We start from the raw sequence: 24405 nt of genomic DNA on the forward strand, positions 1-24405 counted from the left end.
CACAGAAACAAAGTGTATTTAGTTATTCCATTAAAATCCTCAATAATTTAGAATAAATAAATGTCACTCAGAATTCTTCTCTGCTTAAATGTTATTTTAGATTAAAAACAAAACAAAAACAAATATGCTTTTATTTTAGAATCAGGCACACTGAAAAGTGATCCCAAAGTTTTAAGCAGCTGTTATATACCACAACTACACACACAGTCTAAGCATAGTGTACTTTAATTCAGGATAACCACAGATGCAATCCATGCGATGTCAGACCAAATTAAACTGCAAGCATCGCTGCAGCTTCATTAGATATTGTTTTTCATGCAATTCTATTGTTTTTGTTTTTGCTAAATATTGTAAAAGAGCCTGTAATTATGGAGACACGAGCAGTTGCATCAGTTCCAAGGAGGAGTTGGTTGCCAAGCAACTGGTGAGTGGAGCCATGGTGACAATGAACCGTGGTACCACAAAGTTTGTGTAAGAAAAAAAAAAAAAGTATTAAATTTAAGATGACAGAAGTCTCACTGTGTTCATCTTTATCCTAATTTCTTTTGCCAGAAACTGTTCTCAAACCAAACAACTCCACAACCATCCCTCAATCAGCTCACAGACGGAAAGATCACCACACTTTATTTTTTCGTGGCTGCGAGTGCCATTTTGTTTGTGTAAATTCTGACACCTTTGTTCTGATCAACATATGATGTTTCTGAATAATTAGTCTAACTATGGACGTCTCTGCTGCTCATTTCAGAGAGCCTATGGAAACAAGTGTTTTTAAACTAGCGCAGTCTGTGTATGCTTTAATTATGCAGCTGCCATTCTTTGAGACGGGCTTGTAGCAATGTGGAGTCACAACTTATCCATCTCCCAGCACGATGTGTGAGAGCTTACTAAGGATCTTTTTGTTTTATATTGCCTGTCTCACCTTTGCATCTGCAAAAAAGCTGGTGACAGTTCTGCCACGCTTCACCTTTCACTTCCAGAATACAAGAGAGGTGTTGATTGAATTGACAGGTAAATTCTGAAGTTGTAGTTTTTGAGCTGTACAAGTTCCTGATTAATTAATACACGTGCAAAACAACAACACATTGTGCAATAGAAAGCATACAGAGAACATGTGTTAATATCTAACATTTAAAACTAAAGAAAACATTTATTTTTCTCCATTTTACTTCATCTTAAGTTACTATTAAAACCAAGAGAACACATGGACCTCATTACAGACCTTATTTTGGTTCTTCGGGTGCTGATTTTACCCTCTGACTGGACTTAGTTTGGCTACAAATGCACAAAAAATAAATGAAATAATTCACATTTAAAAAAGGTCAAATGTTGAAAATAGTGAATGGCAGTAATATTAAATAAAAAAAACGCACACAGTTACCTTTTCATAACACGAGCTCCATAAAAGGAATTGTTAATTTTCAAGCTTCTGGCAATAATGTTGCTCAGTTCTACTTGACACAACAGAAAATGTTCCCCATTTTGTGCACTGTTAGCCTTTGAGCGATGTGTTTCCACCCACAACTCATTCAAACTGACTCCTTCAGTCTGGTGCACAACAGCAGGGCCTTGTTTATTTTTCTCAAACACCTACACAAACTGAAAACTCTAATGTCGTACATAAAACAAAACTACAATTACTGTTGAAGGTAATTAGCAAAGTGCAGAGAAGAACAGCAAATCAAATCTCTCAAGGAACTTGGGTAAACATCGGCATGACAGGTTTCCAGTTGCGAGTTCAAGCGCTAAAGCAATCCACCAGCTTTTTGGAATTCCACGGTCCTGCGTGGTTTTCCAGGAACTGCTGTCTCACCAGCTCTTTGACCGTCTGGTAGACACTGGCTTCCACCTATAAAAGAATAAAACCATTTACATCATCAGACATCACATAAGGGAACTAAAAACCCAACCTTCTATTACTCATCAAATGGAAAGCTTTGCACAGTTCACACTGAGGATTCACAAACCTTGACACTGTGGTACGTGGGAAGCTCCAGCAGATAGGAGTGCCCACCCAGCTGTGCAACTTTGAGGAAATAACTGTAGAGGGCTCTCTTGCAAAGTCTGCTTGAGTAGCCAGGCACGCTCACAGAAGGAGAGCTGGAGAAACATTAAAATCCACCATTAACATTTTTCCAACAGTTAATGTTTCCCACATATTACTTAAATTTGCTTTATGATGCATTTGTCCTCTTGAAGTTTTCATTATACAACAAAAGATATACTATTTTTAATGCAAGCTATTTTTAGGTGCATTTGATACACTCCCCCCCCCCCCCCACACACACACACACACACACACACACACACACACACTTCTTCTTAAAACTGCTGTTGAAGATTTTATTAAAAAAGAACAAAAAGACAGGAAGGTGAAGAGGAAAAGGGGAAATGATTGAAAAGGACCTGGAGCAGAAATGAATGCAGGCCACTATGGTAAGCTCTCTTCCTCTGGTACATGTAGTGCACGCTCTACCAGGTGAGCTACAAATTATTTAAAGCTTTAAAAAACACTTTTCAGCTGTGGAGATTATGTGACCAACAGCTAAGAAGGAAATGAAAATTGCCATTCCTCTTCCTGTTTTTGCTGCGCAATCAAACCTTCATTTTCCTGGAAATTATTTGCAGCCACTGGATATTAATGCTGATGGTATCATTCTGCCACAATGCAATCAATAAAAAACATATTTTGCAGCAAAAAAGTTGTCCTTTGTTAATTGAAATGCTTTTTCCACCTGACAAGATTCAACTTTTCAATTCTGTATCATTTAATGTCCACATTCTTCCTTCATTTGCAGTCCAACTTCATGTACAGGCATGTATTGATATGATACAACAATGTATCCAAAAGCTTTTACGGTTATCAGTTTGAATTGGGAGCCCGATTAAATACTCACACCTTCTTATTTAACCATATTAGACAATGTACAGTGATTGCAGCCAGTTAGCAAGCAGCAGTGAGGTATTTAGGGTATGATACCCTCCAAAAACCAAAAACTATAAATGAAAAATATGTCCTCTCATTGCAGCACTGCAGCACTCTTTTTTGACCTTTATAGCAGATGCAATGCTACTCTGGTGGGGACACTCTCTGCTTCAGAGCTTATTTGTGCTAAACATGTCTGGCGAGACAATTTTATCACACTGCCGAGGTAAAGTGTGGCTGTGGTCTGGCTGAGAGAAAGAGAGGAAGGGTTTCCTGCAGGCAGCACTTACCACTACCACTAACACATTTCTTAGGGGACACTCTGGAGTGAGACCCAGGGGAGGAACCCAGCAGCCTAAACAGACAAAATGTTGAGGAGGAATTGAGTGTGACTGCACTCACAGAAGCTGACATTAGCAAAGCCTGTTCAGGGAGACTCATTTTCAAATAATTTAAGGTCTCTTCCATCCTGACAAAGTCTATAACCCCTGATATTCTTCGAAACCTAGCTTTGTTTCTCTGTTACTCAGAGACATTACATGTCCAGTGCATACTTAGAAGGGAAAGACTATTGAATCCTTCCAAGATAACTATTTCCTAAAAACCTCGCCAAGTGCCTTGGTACTGAAAATCATAGTTAATAGAAAGTAAGAGTAAGACTTCTAAATCACCAATTTAAAAAAAAAAAGTCATGTGATACAAGCAACCTTTCCTTTCACACTAATATTTGGAAGTTTTATGATTAGGTGTTCTGAGCTCAGTTACAGGAGGGCCACAAGCCAGTGTACTCCAAGTGGCGGCCCCAAGCCCAGATAAATGGGAAGGGTTGAGCAATGTTCCTTCTAATTTTTCATGCGTCTGAGCGAACACACAAACTCCCTGAGCGGTCCCTTGGACCACTGTGAGCAACAGCAGACGTGTGCACTGTGGTCACGCCAGCATCCAAGTTACATGGTTTATTAAAATAATCAAATTACAGCATTTACATTCATGTTAGACTACTTTTAATTAACTGCTTTAGCCCACTTACAATGAAAATTTAAAAAAAAAAAAATGTTGTTCATGGCCTGTGTAGTATGTTAACACTATTGGAAGTAAAAATAACTTGGACCCCAATTTTGAAAACACAACTTTCTCTCTTTTTTAATATAAAGCTCTGACTTGTATTATGAGTATGAGTCTGTCGTCTGGGAGAGACTCTGTCTGCAAAATACAGTATATAATGACCAATATTGGGCAATTAATTATATAGTTACTTCTTCAAAAAAGTAACTGAGTTATGCAAATAACAACGTTTTTTTGCAGCCGTTTACCTAAAAATGCAGCCAAGGCGTTTTTTAAAAATAAAAATTTTAAACTATTTACAGAACAATCAGTTGTTCTGCATCAAATTTGATGCCACAAATTATTTGTGCCACTCCATAAAATAATTTCTGTCCACTATGAGATAAAGGGCTCCTGTAACACCTGTAACATTCAGTAGTTGCCTCATTGTTCTGACACACACAACAAAACTACTGACTACACTACACACTAACTACACAAAATTTGCGCTAAACGTCGCAAATCTCTCACATCTCAAAACACCGCCACCACTCCTAAAACTTACCCCTTCCTAAATAAGTAAATGCATGTTGCCATATCATTTTTTGATTGGTCGACATGGTACATTTTTCGACCAATAGGAAAAGGTGGGTTTTTATTGGTTTTGCTCACAGGTGGAGAGTGCTTTCGAGCCTTTTTTCTTATAAAACGCCGTTTTTACCGTTTCTTCCCATAGTAAATATAAACAACGATAGTATTCAGGAAGAACATATTCAGAAAAACATTGCATATATTTTTTATCATAACTCTGGTTTTACGTGGCCTAGCAACACTATTAAAAAACTGATATAAACACACACATCTCCAATGGTTGTACACGTTGTCATTAACGTGGCTTCACTCTACATCAGCCACGCCGCTTTGCTAGCTAAAACACCGGTGTCGGCACATAAGGACGCTGTCATAGCCTGTCAACCACGTTGATTAGCTGCGTATATACGAATGTGAATCGCATTATTGGCTGGACTATGGGATAAGGTGGCATCGTTCTAATCCCATACGGGAGCAGCCAGTTACTTACTGACTAACACTGCAAAACAGAATTGTTTAAGTTTTAATTTTAATTTCAATTCAGGTTAGATTTTTTTTCTGTGCGCAGAGACCGTGCCAGCAGTGCGCAATTGCGCACGTGCACAGAGCATCCAGCGTAAAATCTTTGTCAACTCAAACATGCCGCTCATCAAGAGATTTCTGTAGTTGATTCGCCAGAGATGAGGTTGAAAACACCGTCTATGATACTGTTAGCCAAGGTGACCATGGAAATTGTGCTACTGTTGACAGAAAACAAGAGAGAACCAAGGAAGATATATTGTGTGTGCAGGAGACAGGTGGAAGTGAAGCAAGGCCAGATATTGTTCTACCGTGGTGTACAGTGCTTAACCAATTTATTAGACCACCACCCAATATAAGGTTTACACCACACCTGCCCTAAACTAACAGTACTGGTAAAAATAAAAATATTTCTGCAGTGTTTAATCCACCAGTATAAGCTATTTAATCAAAATGATAAAACTTATGCAAAAAATAGTATTATTGTTATCCATGAACTTTCAAATGTACTGTTTGATTAAATAGGATTCATGTTTTCTTGTTTTTATGACTGGTGGTTGAGTAAATCTGTAAGCACTGAAGATGGGAAGAGAAGTGGAGTCTGAGTACTATTAAAGGAAAGCATGTGGAGAGTGTTGTGGAGGTGAAGAGTGTCAGACAGGATCAGACAGGAGTTTGAATCTGGAAATCGAAGCAGGCATGTTGACTATTAGGTGTGTCTGCAGCAAAGGCTGGATGTCAGAAGAGAAAGGAATTCTGAAGTAATTTGGATGAAGTGGTAGAGAGAGGGTGATGATTGGAGCAGATTTCAATGGACATGAAGGAGAAGGGAACAGAGGTGTTGAGGTGGTGTTGGGTAGATATCATGTTAAGGAGAAAAATGCAGAAGGTTAGATGGTGGTGGGTTTTGTAAAAAGGATGAAAAGGGCTTCAAGAAAGGGATGAATCTGGGGTAATGCATAAGACTGGATGAAGGTACACACAGGAGGACTGAATCTTACACATGAGGTTCAATCTGAAGGAGACTGCAGGGAGTTGTCAGGGGAGAATGTAGCTAGGATAGAATTGGATGGAAGCCAGTAGGATGACTCTGGAAATCAAGAGGAAAAAGCAAATGCAGAGGTGAAAGTTAAAGGAGGAAGAATGTTAGTCAGAGTCCAGGGAAGAGTTGAGACAGGCTCTGGATGATAGGGAAGAATTGCCAGATGACAAACGTACAGATGAAGTGGTGAAGGACACCTCCGAGGATTGAGATGGAAATGTACTAATGAATGAAGAGTGTTTAAAAGGTGGATGGAATACATTGAGGATGATGAATGAAGAAAATGAGAAAAAGGAGGGATAGACAGAGAGCTGAGCTAGATTAAGGATAGAGGTGAGCAGCAGTTATGGTTTCATACCAGTTTCTGATTTGCAAATGTTGATGAACACTTACAAGTATAGAGGAGGTCAGAAGGAGTTGCACAGTGTCTTTTTGGACCCAGAGAAAGGATATCATATCATATCATATCACAGAAACAGTGGGACTAGATGTGGAATTCAAGAGGGACAGAGAAGTACGTGAGAGTGGTCCAGGACATGTGAGGTGTAAATGGTAAATGGCCTGTATTTATATAGCGCTTTACTAGTCCCTAAGGACCCCAAAGCGCTTTACAAATCCAGTCATCCACCCATTCACGCACACATTCACACACTGGTGATGGCAAGCCACATTGTAGCCACAGCCACCCTGGGGCGCACTGACAGAGGCGAGGCTGCCGGACACTGGCGCCACCGGGCCCTCTGACCAAAAGAGTGCAGTAGAAGTGGCAGGTGGGTTCAAAGTGGGGGTGGGATTACATCATCAGGAGTCTCTGTGGACTATGATGTTTATAGAAAACACTGAGATCTCTAGTGAGAGTAGGGAGGGAGTAGAAGAGAGCCTGAAGAGGTGGAGGTATGCCCTAAAGAGAAAATGAATGAAAGCCACTAGAAGCAAGACAGAATACGCTTGTGAGTGAGCAGGAGACGATGAGCTTAAATATCTGGGGTCAACCATCCAAAGCACTAGACTCACAACAACAGAAGAGTGTGCAGGCAGGGTGAAAGTGTGGCGATGAGCGTAGGGGTGATTTGTGACTGAAGGACAGGATAGAGTCAAAGAGAAAGTTTACAAGATGGTAATGAGAACTGAAAGGATGTATGATTTGAAGACAGTGATGCTGAGAAAAAAAAAAAAAAAGATCTGCTGTGGCAAGCTCTAAAGAGAGCAGCCCTCTGCATACCTCGTGTCCTGAATACCTGCCTTTAAATTAAATATCTTCAGAAGTCTATTTTTCTTTGCTTTTTTTGTTTTCTTTCTAAATAGTTGACACTTAAAACCATGGTGTTTGCCTAAAAATAACAGTTCGAGCAAGAGGACAACAGCTAAAATAGGCAGCAACACTGCAGTGAGAAAAAAAAAAAGGATCTTAAATCTATTTTTAGCTGTAATCTCTGCTCAAGGACAAAACAGCCTCCAGAGAAAGCCATGTCTGTGTCACACTAACTACTGGACATCAGCAGTTGTCGGCAGCAGCAAAGCCAAGTGATGGCAGGAGCCCCAGGCAACACAGAGGCCATGAAAGTAGACAACTCTGACAACAGCTCTACCATTTCTCTACAAATGACAGCACAAGGAAAATTTTCATACTCGTCCCAAATTTATGGTGCAGAAACACATTAGTACACATTTTCTAAAAACTTCATCTAATTCATGACAAAGACTGATTTCTTGAAAAAGAAAAAAGGGTCTTACCCCTCCACAATCAAGCCCTTGCTGCTGTCCAAAACTTCAATATCCTGATCCCCGAGGCACCAGTTGATGCTGAGGTTTTCATGATGCAGCGAGGGCACAACAGGCCCCACGTAGTCCCCGCAGACAAAGACGATGTCATGTTTCTTGTAGGACTGAGGCAGAACAATCTGCCATCCATCACCCAGTCGCTTGCTGGTGATATCAGACACTTCCTGGTTCATGAGCTTCTGGCCTCCTAAGTAAGATTTTAGAAACACATTTGCAACAGAAAGAAATTAATTTATGCAAAATTTAGTTTGTTATGATGCCACCTTTAGCCAATTACATCTGCAACGTTGAACTGGAATTAAAGCTTGTCAGTATTTCCAATATTTTGAAATGCATTGGCTCACTATCTTGCTGATACATGGATATGATGACTGATTCTGCTGTCAGATAGATACTGTGCAAAACTGTTGACCCACCCCTCATTTCTTTATATTTTGCTCATACAGAATAATGCTAATAAAGAATAAACTGAAGCAGACTTGCTTTACTTTTTTTGTAATGGTTTTAAGCAACAGTTCTCCAGACTTTCTGAAGGTCTTTCAAAGTTTTAGTTTGGCCATTGGCTGCTTTTTCACTCATTTTAAGTTCAGTTCTTGTACCTGACCATTTTCAGCTCTTTGGAAACTAACCTTTAAAAAAATGGGAATAAATTATGTGTTCATAGTAGAAAAAACAACCCCACCAATTTTCATGAAACTTGTGCATGAACAAGGGAAGAAACCACTACATTCTAGTGCTGATCCAAATATTTGTAGAAAAACATCCAGGTATTCATGATGGGTCTAGCTGCACTTCCCTTCTAATAAAGAATAAATGCTTTAAGCTTCTTACCTAGCACCATGCTCGTGATGTAAAGCGGCTGAATAAAGTGGCTCAGTAATGCACCCTGAATCCCAGTAACAGTCCAGCGACAAAGTTTGTCACTGCCAGACATGCAGCAGACTTTGGCGCCCCAGAGACTCGGGTCAAGGTAGGTCACAGGGACCAGTAGGCCTTTGAAATGATACTGGAGAACCATAGAGGTCCAGGTGTCGTTTGCAGAAACCCTAAAACAGGACATTATGTTACATTTTAGTTTACTAGAACTTAATCTTCACGAGTAATGGACAAAATGTAATGTCCATTATAAACAGAGTTAAAATTAACCCATAGAAAGGTTTTACAACATGTACAAAATGTCACATTTCTTGGAAGATAAATCCACAGATTTGAATTGAGACCTTTTACAAGTACAAATATGACTTAAAAACATCTATAAAAAAAAGAATCAAAAGAATGGGATAATTAGCAGATTGCTGTACTTAAAGTAGAAGTTCGTAGGAGCTCCTTCGGGACACTGATTGGTGTAGAGATGCAGGCTGATCTTGGGTTTGAGCTGAAGCTGGTGGCTGGCTGCACTACTCTCAAAAATACAGCTCTCCTTGGCCTTTGGATCAGCATCAAAGAACAGCAAAAGCTGTTTATACAGAAACCTGAACACAAGCCAGAAAAATAAATATTATTCCCACTTTAAGCTGCAGCAGCACTTTCAGTGAATCAGAAGCATTATAACTGGTAGAGAGCAAGTGAGATGTTGCAGCCTGCTTTTTACATCTTCATTCTTAATATTAAGAATAGACATTTGAAGTTCAGGTGTTCTAAATCAGAACCAGCACTTTAACACCTGCATTCTTGAGATTGTATTTAGGAACTAATTTTAGAAGTTAGTACCTTAAAAGAGCCCGTCTGGCAATGATGATGGCATGGCTGTCATGAACCATCACCCCATTGTAGCAAAGCCATTCGCTACAACTTGAGCGGCCAGATCCCACTGCCACTACCTGGTATTGCTCACATGGATGACCTGCTGTATCCAGAACTTCTGTGGGGAAAAGATAGTTTTTCTTCTCAAAGCTTCATTAGCGATAGCTTTAATTAACAATGACTGCGAGAGATATCACATCTGCTTGTGATGATGTGCTGTTTTGATGTTGATTTAGTCAGTCAGATAATAACAGATTACATACAGAGAGATGGTGCAACAGTTTGGAAACATTTTAGAGACATAGGGGGATGTCCAAATTCATGGGCTGCATCCTCCAGAAGCCGTATTTGTAGGCCGATTACAACATAGCGACGCGCCGAAAGCTGTCCAAATTTGTAGACTCTTCCGAATGCAGCCGACAAAGGTGTCCTCCTTTTCCCCGAATTTGAAGGTTGGGTCGGGTGCATCCTTCGTGGTCCACCATATCCCAGAATTCATAGCATGGCCCAGCCAATTCCAGGCTTTTTTCAGTGTTTTATTTGTTCGTGTGTAAATCAGTTTGGCTGAGATTAAAGTTATTAGATTCGATTAAATCAAATTTTACTAATCACCTGGGTGGGTTCCTCCTTGGTTTTCACAGAGCTGAATAAACGTCCAACAGAAAACTGATTAAACAGAAGTGTGAGATAGTTGAGAATTTACACCAGTGTCCTGTTATATTTTAGATAGCAAGGAGCAGCTGAGTTTATTAAACTCCACCGAGACAGCGAGATACAAATCTGAAAGCTAGACTGTCCAATTTAACAGCCGTTTACTTCCGGCCTACCCGCCCATGAATTTGGACACGACCTTAGTGAGAAAAACAACAACATTGTTTTTAATGTCTCTGCATCCCGTTTTAACTTTGCTTCCTTTATCAGCACTGATGTAGCATTATCTCCTCAGTGGTGACACCTACTGTTCAGGAGAATACTCCAATAGCTACCTGCATCCTAACACTAACCATAAAACTGGCACCTTAAGGCTGTGTGACTGAATCTTTAGCCATTTCTCTTTCAAACGACTGAAGGTTTGAACAGCACATGTGCTGAGATGCTGTGTGCTTGAACTGATGATACCAGGTTAAAAAAACAACAACAACAAAAAATCCTGTCAGGAACTGAGCATTTAGAGCACCATGAAGCCTGAACGTTTAGACTCATAGGGACTGCTTGTACTGCTAACCTCATTAATAGGAGAGATTACTTTACATCAGTCTAAATGGCAACTCTCAAACAACTAAGAGGCCTTCTGTGCAGGAATGCCGCACAGCTGTGTAGTCGTGCATTCGGTAGTCATATCGAATTAGCTCTCAGCTTGTGCAATTTAGGCACTGTGTGTCTTAAAAGGAGTTTCATCTCCTAAATTGTTCTTCTAAATTGACTCACTCAGATTATAACTTCCATTATTTTACTTCACATAAAAGTGCCAAAGAATTATGTTTTTATATACACATATCTTCTGCTTCCATGATTATTAAAAGAAAGAGTCTGCATATATTGCTTTAATTCCACAATATTATCTTTTAATGAGTGACCCATCATATTTAATGGAAATTTCCAGTTGGCTCACATGTGATATCATACACACTTTATGATAATTGAGTGTGACCTTTTTTTCATGCTTGGAAATCTTCATGATGTGGACTGCTAATGCCTGGACATTTAACATACTACTGCAATAATGACCTGCCACTGGTACAGGCTCACTTTACGCATTTATAGACAGTTAAGAGTAAAACTAGTCTTCTTCTTTAGCACTGTTAAGATACAGATTTAAAAAAAAAAAAAAAGGTTAAAAATAAACAGGATACATCTACTAAATATCCAGGAGCCACTTATAACCTACTATGAAAACAAAATCCTGCAGTGAAGAGCACAAATCTAATGGAAAACTGCACGTGTACAAGAAGCTTACCTCTTATCAAGACAAATGCTGCCATGTGGCTCTTGCAGTCATAAAAATCTGGACACATTTTCAGGAGGCTGTCAAACTTCTCACTGCTTATAGCTGCCATGTGATTCTTGTGCCATTCAGTGCGCCAAACTGGAAGAAAGATAAACAGCAGAATCCAGCTATATAATCAGGGACAGAGCGTATTTTGGACATCACTCATCTGAGTGTCCTTAAAACTGTGGAAGCAGAAGGACTTTGCCTTGAAAATGTTTATGATATTGCTACACATCATAAACATTGTCAGCTGACTGGCTGAATATATGTGAGAACTTTGCTTTTTCCCCCCCCCTCATGCTGGTAGTGACAAAGGAGTTTACCACATGTGCTAAAATGAAGAGAAATGTATTTAAACTAATCTATTGTACACTTCTGAAAGAAACGTGCAGCACTTCAGTCCAAAGATATGTTCAAAAAGAAAAAAAATAAGTAGAGGACATTTGAGGGCGATCGTGGCTCAAGAGTTGGGTGTTCATCTTGTAATCGGAAGGTTGCCGGTTCGAGCCCTGGCTCAGACAGTCTCGGTCGTTGTGTCCTTGGGCAAGACACTTCACCTATCGCCTACTGGTGTTGGCTAGAGGGGCCGATGGCGCGATATGGAAGCCTCGCCTCTGTCAGTCTGCCCCAGGGCAGCTGTGGCTACAACTGTAGCTTGCCTCCGCCAGTGTGTGAATGTGAGAGTGAATGAATAGTGGTATTGTAAAGCGCTTTGAGGGGTCCCGAAAAGTGCTATATAAATGCAATCCATTATTATTATTATTTTGCATAGGTTTGAATACAGGAGTGCCTTGTGAACAAGACCACTGGTTTGAAAACCACTGATTTGAAAACCCCTGAAACGGAGCTTTCAATCTCAACAGGAAAAAAAGACCTTAAGGGTGAACATGTGAAAAGATTTTCTTGAAGGAGGGAGGTTGATGACTGACTTGTGTGTGATCAATAGTGATATTCGATGACTGTATGACCAGGACAGAGTGACTGCGTGGGTCTTCTCAAGAAGCACAGGCAACAATCATTTTTTTAAAGTTACAGTCAGTCTTTTTTGAGGTCATTTTAATAAAATAAGAATGTTACCTTCATAAATGTACACTGATTAGAGTGTAGTTACGTCTTAAAACAAATTGATGCATTGTCAAAGCCTTAGAATTAATCCATTAAAAATACACAAGAGCAGCGACCGGTTTGTGGAAGCTGCCATGTTAACATGCCATCTTAAATGCGTGGACTTCACCATTCCACCTAATTGTGTGTTATGTTTTATACTAGAGACCAGTCACAATTGCAATTAATTTCTACACATTCAGACTCAAGACATGAAGGATCATTCCTATGCTTTTAATCATGTGACAAGGCTCCCCTTCATCAAAAAGCAAAAACACAATGGAAAGAGACAATGTGACCAGTGTCTGAATAAAACTAACACATACAAGTGTGCATAAACATGCTTTTTAATCCCAAATCTGTCAGCAGATTAGACATGCAACCATCCCGTCTCTGGACAGCTGATAACGAGCCAGCTAACAACTAACAACAACAGCTGGTTTTGAGTTAACATTATACCACCTAATGTACGGCAGTTTGATTACATTCTCACATCATGTGAGAGTTAATTCGCTTTGTCAGAGTTCAACAATGTTAGATCCACTTCAAAGAAAGTTTAACTAATGCCAGCTAACAGGAGCATAAAGAGAAGTTCAGGATATCCTCAACAACTTGCCTTAGTATCACTGTCATCAGAAAGAAGTGAGCTTCACTTACTCATCATCTCGAATCAGACTCCTTTAGAAAAGTTTAACAACCTCCTGCACTAACCACAGATACACAGCTTAAAGGCATTTGAATTGGAAGCTGTAAGAAGAAAAAAAAAAATTCATGACTATAATCTGATATCTACTGACATCTAATTGTGCCTTTAATGCTGGAGGAAGCAGATTTGCAGCTCTGAGAACAAACTATCAAACTGGGTGTTTCTGTGTATACTAGCTGCTAGCAACTGCAGAAGTGCCACTGAAAATGTGAGCGCTTTCAAGTTTTACCTTTATTAAATTGCTACTGTACCTTCAGTCTTTGTGCTTGTATCAGGTTGGTTTATGTCCTTGACCTGCTCTGTTAGAAGATCTTCATCTGACAGTATGCTTTCAGGAGGTGACATACCACGGAGGGAGAGCACAGCTGGTTCATCATCCGAGTCTTCAGCCTGAGAAAGACAAAACCCTTCTTTAACCTCCTAGGACCTGGCGTCCACATATGTGGACATCACATTTTGGGTTATTTCGACCAAAATACTCAATTTTTCTCTACAAGGGCCTGATATCCACTTACGAGGACATTATACTGCTACTGTTCTATCAAAATTTAAACGAATATTCTCATGTGGCTCTTATTTTTCTTAAAAACAAAAATAAGGTAAAAAATCTGGTAATTCTTTGTTTTTACATTCATCGGGCCCCAATGTGCCCAAATATCAAAGAGAAATTAAAAATGCCTGCTGTGGAAGAGTTCGGGTCTTAGGAGGGTAAAAAAACCAAAAAAAAAAACCCCAAAACAAACGGGACTCTGGTGTTCTTATCATTCTTGAGCCGTTATCAGGGAAACACAATAAACGCAGTGTTATGTGTGAGATAAGCACTGAATGCACTTCTGCTGTTCACAGTTAAAGTGACAAGGTGGCTGCAGGTGGTTTAGAGCCCCTTCACTAAACTGGATAATGGTATAAACCACTGTTCTACTTGCCAGTCAAGCAATTTAATGTTAATTATCGCAGATATTGAGATTGCACTTTGATGTCAGATTTTCAAGTATGGTTTAATGCCACAATGAATTCACATATCTTAATTAATCTGTGAAGTACACCTTCTGAATAAGAGATGATAAGTAAATGTATAAGACCTTGTCAGCATCTCATCGTCTGAGATAAAATTTCTAATGAAAAAGTCTTAATAGCATAATACATTAAATGCAACGGCAGTGAACTTTCAGAAAACCTTGGTCTTATATAGGCTGATCAGACATAACATTATGACCACTGACAGTTTAAGTGAATAACACCAATTATCTCTTCATCATAGCACCTATTAGTGGGTGGGATATGTCAGCGAGCAAGTGAACATTTTGTCCTCAAAGTTGATGTGTTTGAAGCAGAAAAAACTGGCAAGCTTAAGGATTTGAGCGAGTGATGGCTTGACAACTAGGTCAGAGAATCTCCAAAACTGCAGCTTTTCAGCAAGACAAGAGCTGCAGTTGGACAGTTTTAGTGGTGGGCAGGTGAGCTTCCAAACTGAACCACAGAGCAATGAAAGAAGGTGGCCTCATCATATCAATCATGGCCAGCTGTGTGAGGCATTTTTACGTAGGGAACACCTGGCACCAGAACGTACTATACAGGAAAATGGCAAACCATCTTAGAGGCAGTGTAATGCTTTGGACAATGTTCTGTTGAAAAACCTTGTGTCCTGCCATCCATGTGGATGTTATTTTGACATATACCACCTCGCATTGTTGGCAACCATGTACGCCCTTTCATGGAAACAGTATTACCTGATGGCTGTGGCCTCCTTCAGCAGGATAATGTGCTACAAAGCAAAAAAAGGTTCAGAAAGGGTTTGCTGAGCACAACAACATATTTGAGGTGTTGGCTTGGCCTCCAAATTCCACAGATCTCAACCCAGTCAGGCATCTATGGACAAATAAGGCTCCACCACACAACTTACAAAACTTGAATGATCTGCTTGCTAACATCTTGGTGCTAGATACCACAGCACACATTCAGGGGTCTAGCAGAGTCCATGTATTAACAGGTCAGGTCTCTTTTGTCAGCAAAGGTGGGCCAACACTATATTAGGTAGGTGGTCAAGATGTTACGCCTGATCTGTGTATACTCATATAGTTACCTCATTTTCCAACATTATGTCACCAGAATCATAATTATGGCTGAGTGTGGGGACAGAGCCCTTTTCGATTCGGGGTCTGTGGTCTCCTTCAGAAACCAGAGCCTCTGGTGCTGTATCGTAGTCTCCAGCTGCATGTTCGTTTGTCCTAGGAGGGCAACAAACACAAACCCACTAGGAAATGATTCAGTCAGCACAAACAGCTAAAAATTAACAGTATTATCAGCTGCATTTATTTTAAGATAATTCTCACCTACAATTTCCTCTTAAAAAAAACTGCTAACAACCTGCTAAGACTGCACACAAAAAATAGAACTGCATAAGTAAATGAATGAGGATGTAAATGTTCAGAGCAGAGTAAAATGAAGTACATGAGAAGTTTCACAACCACAAGAGCCACTGTCTTTCTCACTGTCTTGAAACAAAGGGTGCACTCATTAGTAACAGAGTGTAATGTGCCCAATTTTGGACCGGACACTGGACTCATTAGCAAGCTGTTCACCTGCCTGCTGTGAAACCTCAGTAAGACACAATAAAATCCAAATTGCTGTTGACAAAGAAACAGTTACATCCTGGTTTTATTGACCCACACATCAAGAGTACACTCCCCTGCAGTGAAACAGAAAATTAGTTACCTCTGTCCCAGCATGTGCGAGAGAAACGTGAGAGTGTATCTGTCGCGTTTTAAGGCAGGGTTTGTGTGCAAGGACATTTTAAGTCATCCTCTCCAACAATTATACGGAGGTGAGTAGGAACACACAGAAAAGTTAAGTCCTTGTCCAAACAGGTGGACACAGCATGTGACAAGGTGGCGGTCATTTTTTTCCATTACCTCAGCCCAGCAGCACCAGTGTAAATGTCTGCATCATCTGTCTTGTGGACCTGAGGACAGTGAGGGCGTGGGCTCAGCTCACGGTCTGACAAAGACCAGAAACTAGCAGCACCTCTTCTCGAATATTTAAATGTTCCTCGACTAGTCATGGTGTTCGAACAACCTGCAAATACATACATACACACATAAATAAATAAAACAGATTGGCGAACTGTCCAGGGTGTACCCGCCTCTCGCCCTATGGTGGCGTGAAGTTGCTACTGTTGCATTTATACATATTTAACAAAAGTAGGAATGAGTGTGTTCATCCGATTGCGCCTTAACAGCTTTTAATACTCATGAAATGCACTTACTCAGTTATTTTTGTTTAAATATATAATCCCAATAAAGCTACACTAATGTTAATCGTGTACACGATTAACAGCAAACCAAAAGTAACAACCCCTAGCTTATTGACAGCTGATGATAAATTGTGATGTCTAGAGGCGATAACATTTCCCTTTTCCTTTAGCCCACAGCGCCAACACAAAATTTAAGTGTGCATTTTCTGCAATTTGCGTTTTAGCTGAGAGGCTAACTAGTTAGCTGCTATCAAGAGTAAACGACGAGTTAGCTAGTATAACCAAAAGTATCGACCGAGCTGAAATTAATTGACAGTAGGAAAAATATGAACAAGTTTACCCGTTTCAAACTGGAAAGAACGTCTAACTCTAAACTAGCCACCAATGCTTCGTTAGCTTCACTGATAAAGCTAACGTTAGCATCTTTCTGCTACCACACGTTAGAGCACCTCTACCAGTCCCGGCAGAAAACAATAAAACATGAAATTGTTTCACCGCGAGTTTGCCAGCGACTAAGTATTTAGTCAACACTTTAACTTCCAAATACACTGCTAAAAGCTTACCTATACACTTAACGCTTGTTCAGGCTTTAAAAGACTAGCTAAATCTGACGTGGGAAGCCGTTGCAACCCAGAGACGGTAACAGGTGTGAAAACCTGCGCGCAAGTAAACGAAGCAGCTACTTCAAGTCAACGCCTGCCAATGCAATTAAAATTATATAAAATTATTAATAAATATAGATATAATGAGAAACTTTCCAAAAAGTATGTGGACATGTTTCACTTATATGCTGCCTGACTCTTGTATAGACTGCAATTATATTCAGTTACAATTTGGAAATATTCACATCATCACTTCATGAATTGTTTTGAATAAGGTTTGGGGAAAGGACTCTTGACAGATCCTTCCAGTGAAACCGCATCATCAGAGTGAGAATACAAGGTGTGACTTTCCCAAGATTTGGACATGATGCCACTTTTCCACCTGCATGTGTAACTGGTGCTTGCCAGTTCTGTCTTATAAGAACCAACCCATGTTTTGACAACCCAGAGCTGACCCTAAGTAATTAAAAAAAAACATCCAAAGACCACAAGTACACAAAACAGAGAGGTGCCGACATACTGCTGAATATATGGAGCTATAAGTGCTTCAGCAGTGCTCTTCTTCTTCTTTTCTTTTCTTTTTTTTTTTGCACACCCCCATGTTGATGCAAACATGTTAATGGTGTCAACTCAGCATGACAGACATGCATGAAACATAATCAGCTGTCAGGGCTATGACAGACCCTAAACTGCATAAGCAGAAGAAGATGGATTGACAGATGGATGGATGATCGGCTGTCAATCAGTGGATGGGAATAAAATGATGTTTTGAGAGACACTGAATAAGGATGCATCTGAGGAGTGACCTCAAAATATACATATCAGGATTGACCACTCATGCCTCTTACACACATGTGTAAATATCCCAGATTCAGATCTCTACTTACACTGATATCCATGTGGATTTAATCAATTTCCGTGAAATTTCCATTGAATTCGGGAAATGAGAGGAAATGAAAGGGCGACTCTGCCAGGCTGGATCATTCATGTTTTATGTATTGACAGTAAATAAGCAAAACAGGTACAGCGATGGTTTGGTGATTTCTATGAATAAATAAATCTGTAGCACTGTTCACACACATACATTGCACGCCCATTCATTGATAAGAGTGCACGCACACCACACACCGAACCTCCAATGATGAAATGAGCACGCCGCAGTTAAAATTAGAACGTGTGATTTGCAGTGGAGTAATGCGTCCCCCCCGCCCATCATTGTGAAACTGCAGACTGAACTCTATTTCCCTTCTTGTCACCTCAAGAGAAAGCCTTCGTATGTGTTCTGAGCCAAACGAGACTCTCCTATGAGGATGTGTGTGTGCTTATGCCTCACTGTGCCTGTGTTTCACAGGAGACTGTGAAATGTTAAGTCACTCCCATCTCAAGAGAGCATGCTGAGGCACAATGGAAACTATCCCGGGTGTCATCTTCATTTTAAATACCACCTATTCCCTCCCTGACTCCCCGTCTTTGTCTCTTTCTATTCCCCTTACTCTCCCCTTCAATGTCTTTCTTACTCTCTTCTCCTTATTTTTTCACACCCACACATTCGCTCACAGGGCTGAGAGATTTCCCTGTTTATTTTTTTTTAATTAAAATAAAGAGACGGAGGAAACCACAGAGCTTGATACAGTCTTTTTTTTTTCCTGCTCAGGGACACTGTTTCCCAAATACATTGTCACAGTTTTTGTGTTGGAATATAGACAAGCAAAACTGTGAAACACTGAGCCTGTTGCAATTTTCTAAACATATGTTATTATGTGCATGTGTTTGTGAAAGTGTGATTGTGTTGGCCCGCTTGCATATGTGTGCCTATGTGTGTCAAAAAACAAATAAAAAAAACCCTCTATGCACTGTTGATGAGCATTGTTGCTGATGCCCGACTGTCACAGATAACACTATAATGTATTAATTTATGATAATGCTCTCAATGCAAACCTGAATTTACACCAGCCGCTTTTTCTCTCATCAGCTTTGGCTACTGCATATTATACTATACAGCAGTATGTCCTGTATGTGCAAATACAGTAGGATAAATATTTAGCTGCTATGTTCTTTTTATGAATGGTAGAAATACCTGGATTATTTCAGTTATGGGATTCAGTTACATTCTGTTTCTGCTCATCCTTAGACTTTTCAAGCCTGCTGGCACCGTGGATAGATTAGGCAGTGTCTTTCAGTCGGCTATCTCACTTTTTGTGTAACATTTTGTCAGATTTTCACTTGACAGTTATCAAACATTAAAAATTGGCATGTCTACAGAAGACTTGGAAAAAAACTAACAAACTGCAAAAATCCTTTAAGACAAATTCACCTTTAACTTTCTTTTACTGCAGGATGTCTTTCTCCAGGTTAAACTTTAAACATACAGTCTACATTCACTGTATTAGGTAGACTTGTAAATATCAAATCACGCATTCACATGGAAGTGTCAGCCTGCTAAAATTCAAAGTGTACATCAAAATGAGGAAGAAATGTGATTTAAGAGACTTTGACCGAGGCATGGTTATTGGTATTTTTCAGTAATTGTTGCTACAGGATACACTGCCATGTCACAGAGCTCAAATCATCTCACACTGGTCTTGAATATGACAGTGGGTTCACTGTATTTAGCGGGCCCCCACAGTCACAGGATCTCAATTCAACAGAGGACCTTTGGGAAGTGGTGGAACAGGAGATTCACACCATGGATGTGCAGCTGACAAATCCATGTGACGCTATCATGTCAATATGGATTAAAACCTCTGAGGAATGTTTCCAGCGCCATGTTGAATCTGTGCCATGAATAATTAACTGAGATCTGGAGGTAAAAAAAAAAAAAAAAAAAAAAAGAGGAAAAAAAGAGTCCAATCTACCATCCAAAAGGTGTACCTAATGAAGTGGCCACTTACTTGAAGTGCAGCATATGTACAATATGTGGTTATAGATAACACCAATGTTTTTGAGTAAAATATAACAGGACTGTTTTGTGATGAATGCAGAGACATTGTGTCTCAAATTCAGCTATCGGTTGAAAAACGTCACTTTGAGAGTCAAAGGACCCTGAAATTAAAGCCTTCCCGACTCCCTGCAGAATCACCGTCTATTAGATTTGGCTTTTTATTAAAGTGAAATGTTAAGATTCTCATTTATGATGAATTTTAGAATTGTTGCCCTTTTCTGTTCCTCCCAACCATAATGCCAAGGATTGTGTAGAAGACACCGTCCCTCATTTACCTAATTTACAGAATGGTACTGTGTGTGTTTCAATTCAACGGATGACCTTTGTGGTCTGTGATCGTTTCTCCACACATAATGTACTTGCACATACCGTGGCAACAGAAGAAACATACCAGCAATAAGTGAGACAATTGCACTTTAAAAAACAGAAAAAACCCCCAACAAACTTTTAATAATTTACGACACAGACAACTACACAAGAAGGTCACGTAAAAGGTCAGTAGTTCCACCTCTGGTTCCTCCAGGCTGCACGTTGAAATGTCCTTGAGTAAGAAAGTGATCCCAAAAAACTGCCTCTGATTTATGATGTCGTGTCTAATAAAGCAAGCAGTGTATCAACGAATGTGTGTCTGTGTGTGTGTTTGGGCATATGTAGCTTACGCAACACTGAAAGTGCATTTAAAATTAAAACTTACATTTAGTGCCTGGTGAAAGTTGGTTTAAAAGCCTTCTTAACCCTCCCCGCCCCCTACATTATTTCAGCTTGCTAACATTTCTAGAGCATTTCTATAACTTTATCGCACATTCGTGCAGCATCATCGCCTCGTTCACATTTAACTGGATGAAAGCTGCCTGTGAATCAAAAAAAAAGGAAATTTGTAAAACTGATTTCCAACTGGGTCACCGTCTCCATGCACAACTGAACAGGGATAATTGGACATTCATCTTTTTTCCCCCCCATAAATGATTCTGACAGGCCTTTCCCCAGGCTCACCACTAGAGGGTAAAAGTCCTTTTCTTACCCACTCTCTCAGTTTATTTCTGATACTCACACATGACCTACAAATCAGCAGCATCAGTCAGAGGAGAGAGGGAACAGAGGGAGAAGGAAAGCGCGCTGGGGTTTAGGATCCAGCACAGCTTTCCCTAAATATTCTCAGCATAAGATTATAATGATGCCCTTATTACTATTCTACCTTCTTATTCCTTCTAGCAGAAGCAGCACGTGTTGTGCTTCACTGGACAAGTGTTGATCCACCTATATGTGGACGAACACTTATTGAAAAGAGAACAATTAAACAGGATATTAGTCTTTTAGGAGATACTAAAGGAAGATGGAGAGCAACACTGCTGAAGTGGGCGTTTCCATTTGCATTAGCTGTGCTGTGATTTAAGCAGTTTGCTAATCAGCTTAACTGAGATGGTGATCACGCTAAATATGAAACATCTTAACATCAGCATTGTTGCAGTGTCCATGTGAGCATGCTATTGTCAGCTCACAGCACTCTTGCATCAATGCCTCATAGATATGCTAGCACACTCTTTAGCTCTTGCTAAAGCATGGCTTCACATTGCAAAAACTCAAAGTTGTGCTTTACTTGGATTATAAAAGAATCTGAAAGCTCAAATATCAATAGACATTGTCTGTGTCTGTCATAAATCATCTAGTACTGACAGTCTAGTTGGATTTTACAGAAATGATATGTTTACAGAAGCACACAATAAGCCTTCTATTTTAATAGATAAAAAAAGATATCATCTGTGATAAAAACTTCCACATGAAAGGTGTAAGTAGAGCATCCGTCTGTGTCTGTGAAGACCTGGTTGTGTGCATCCTCGACACAAAGCTGGTTTTGTCTTTTGATCCTGACAAATGTGCTCGGTTGTAGAGAGATAGAGATCATCGTCTTTCACTAAAACGTGAAGAAAGAGACGTGATGGTTTTTGCTGCCCGGCACAAAAAAAAGAAAGAAAGACGTGTCTACTGATGCCAGGCTGAACAAAGTGATTATAAAAGGAGTAAGAGGTCAGCGATGCATGCAAACTCAATCAAGGATGAGGGAAAAGAAACCACAGCAAAGGAAAAAAAACCTGAACCTGCCCTTATTTCCTTTGTCCTTCCTGCCTTCGTTCAACAGACACAGGCTGGGAGTTCATACCTACCTATGTGCTCTTATATGGAGCAGAAGACTATTTCTGCTTAGTGCACCTTCTTTCTTTATCCTCTAGTCTCTCCCTGTGTCTCTATAGCTGCTGCTTCATGCATCTTTCAAGGATGAGAGGGAGGCTCCACTTTCTAACCCGGCGTGACGAGGAGGGAGAACAGATGAAGGAGAAGCGGTGGGTAGCGGCATGCCGAACCCACATGTACACGCTGTACTACAGTACATTTATATAAAACTTAATCACCCTTTGTCTCTCTTTTCTGCGTCGTGAGGTATTCCCCAAATCCGCCTCCTCTTCCTCTGCATTTCGTGCCGCTCTTGGTGAATCTCATCAGGATAATTATTCGCGCACAGGCATCTGAGGCACGAGCATCTGCCTCTCCTTCTGTTGACCTCCCCCTGCCTCCCCCTCACTTTTTTCCCTTTTTTTTCCAATCCTCCGCTCCTCTCCTTTCCTTGTGATTGAGCCACTTATTTGTTAACCAGAGCATCCGATCGTGTATTAGCCACTCCACTGTCTTTGCAAATTACAAACATATTATATATAATAGCATAGCTGGTTCAAGGAGGGGAACAAAGCAGAAAAGAAAGGTGAGCTCTTTCTGAAAGGCAGAGATTATCAAGCAAAGAATGGGCATTTTTAAAAATGCCACAATCAAAGACTCATTCAGACATTTCCTGACAGGCCTAAGTGTTATATTCCTCTATGCTGTAGTTAAAGTAGAGGCCTGAGAGAGCAAGCATGGCTATAGGATATGCAGCAGCCTTCATAAACACGTTGTGTGCATTAGTAGAACATCCGGCTGCATGCACTGATTGTATCATTTTACATTTAGTGCATGCAGGTGAAACCTCTTATCTCTAAAATGTAATGTTTAAGGATTTATGATTAACAAATTGTTCTTTTTTTTCTTAAGGCTTGGAACGACACGCTGTCCTTGGAGAACAGAACCACAGCATTATATCATTCTGCTAAAGTGATTACATGGTACGCGGAGCTATGAGGTTTTCATGCAAACGAAATAATGGCCACCACTTTTACAAGCTCCCTATATATGCCTTTAAATGCCTTAATGGAATCTATATTGCAGCAGAGGTGTGTAGACGGCTCTCACAGTCTCGTTGCGCTTTTCACAAAGCATATGGTCAACAGATGCTGACCTTGTATTATCACATTTAAGATGATAGATGTCTGTGTAGGTAGGACCAACATATCACTAACCAGAGGCACTGCCAGGAATCCAGGAATCATATTAACACTAAGTGACTGCCACTTAAGAAACCACATGTACTGTTGCTGGCCTGGAAGAACCCCCCCTCCCCCAAAAACGACCCATCTCAGTGTGTCTCAGTTGAAGTAAGGCGAAGTAAGCTGAAGTCACACTCATTTGTGGTCTACTGAAGATTTCCATGCTAATGAAATTTACCTCTAGTGCCACAGCGCAATTGAGAATTGTGGCTTTGAAATGTCTTGACAGCTACTGGCAAAAATGTTTGTACCCGTTTCAATTAGTTAAACTAGTATATGTAATAGGTAGCACGGGCTGTACGTACTACATGTACTACACAGTAGTCTGTGTGTGCTGTTGGCAATTTTTTTAACAAACTTGTAAAGCACTTAGGTCAGCCTTGTTGCTTTAAACAAAGCTATGGATATAAAACTGACATTGACAAATTATAAATATATTAATATATTATATATATAATATTTGTGTTTCCTTGCTTTTATGGTCGGTGGTCTTATAAATTTCCTAAGCACTGTCTATGCTAAAAATTGGTCACTGTAGGTTGCTGCTAGGTGGTTGCTAAGCAGGTGTAACTGAAATTTGTGGGATATAAATGAGACGTTACAGTCATGAAATTAAAAAGTTGGGATGCTTTTCATAAGCTACCATAGGTGCATAAAGGCCAAAAGCTGGTTATTTTAGCCCTTTGCTAGGTGGTTGCTAACTAAAAATGATACCAAGACTTTTATAAGGGATTATCCCTGCATAAATACAA

The 24405-nt window shown here is 40.0% G+C and overlaps 1 protein-coding gene across 3 annotated transcripts; it reads right to left on the bottom strand.

Annotated features, from left to right (window-relative positions):
• Nucleotides 1-1544: 1544 nt before the first annotated feature.
• On the bottom strand, nucleotides 1545-17671 carry adad2 (adenosine deaminase domain containing 2). 3 transcript variants are annotated; one of them, XM_006784944.3, is made up of 11 exons: nucleotides 17261-17671; nucleotides 16357-16519; nucleotides 15528-15672; nucleotides 13696-13834; nucleotides 11602-11730; nucleotides 9612-9762; nucleotides 9203-9373; nucleotides 8733-8947; nucleotides 7854-8088; nucleotides 1965-2097; nucleotides 1545-1846 (listed from the first exon to the last, which is right to left on the bottom strand). In XM_006784944.3, the coding sequence occupies exons 2-11, from the start codon at nucleotides 16503-16505 to the stop codon at nucleotides 1736-1738; spliced, it is 1578 nt and encodes a 525-aa protein (XP_006785007.2). In that variant the 5' UTR covers nucleotides 16506-16519; nucleotides 17261-17671; the 3' UTR covers nucleotides 1545-1735. The 3 variants fall into 3 exon arrangements, with proteins under 3 accessions (XP_006785007.2, XP_035761255.2, XP_035761254.2); XM_035905362.2 differs by lacking the exon at nucleotides 17261-17671 and adding an exon at nucleotides 17038-17122; XM_035905361.2 differs by lacking the exon at nucleotides 17261-17671 and adding an exon at nucleotides 16710-16748.
• Nucleotides 17672-24405: the final 6734 nt, after the last annotated feature.

Source organism: Neolamprologus brichardi, chromosome 10, assembly GCF_056152115.1.
Source record: "Neolamprologus brichardi isolate AB-2024 chromosome 10, ASM5615211v1, whole genome shotgun sequence".
NCBI classification, from domain to species: Eukaryota; Metazoa; Chordata; class Actinopteri; order Cichliformes; family Cichlidae; genus Neolamprologus; species Neolamprologus brichardi.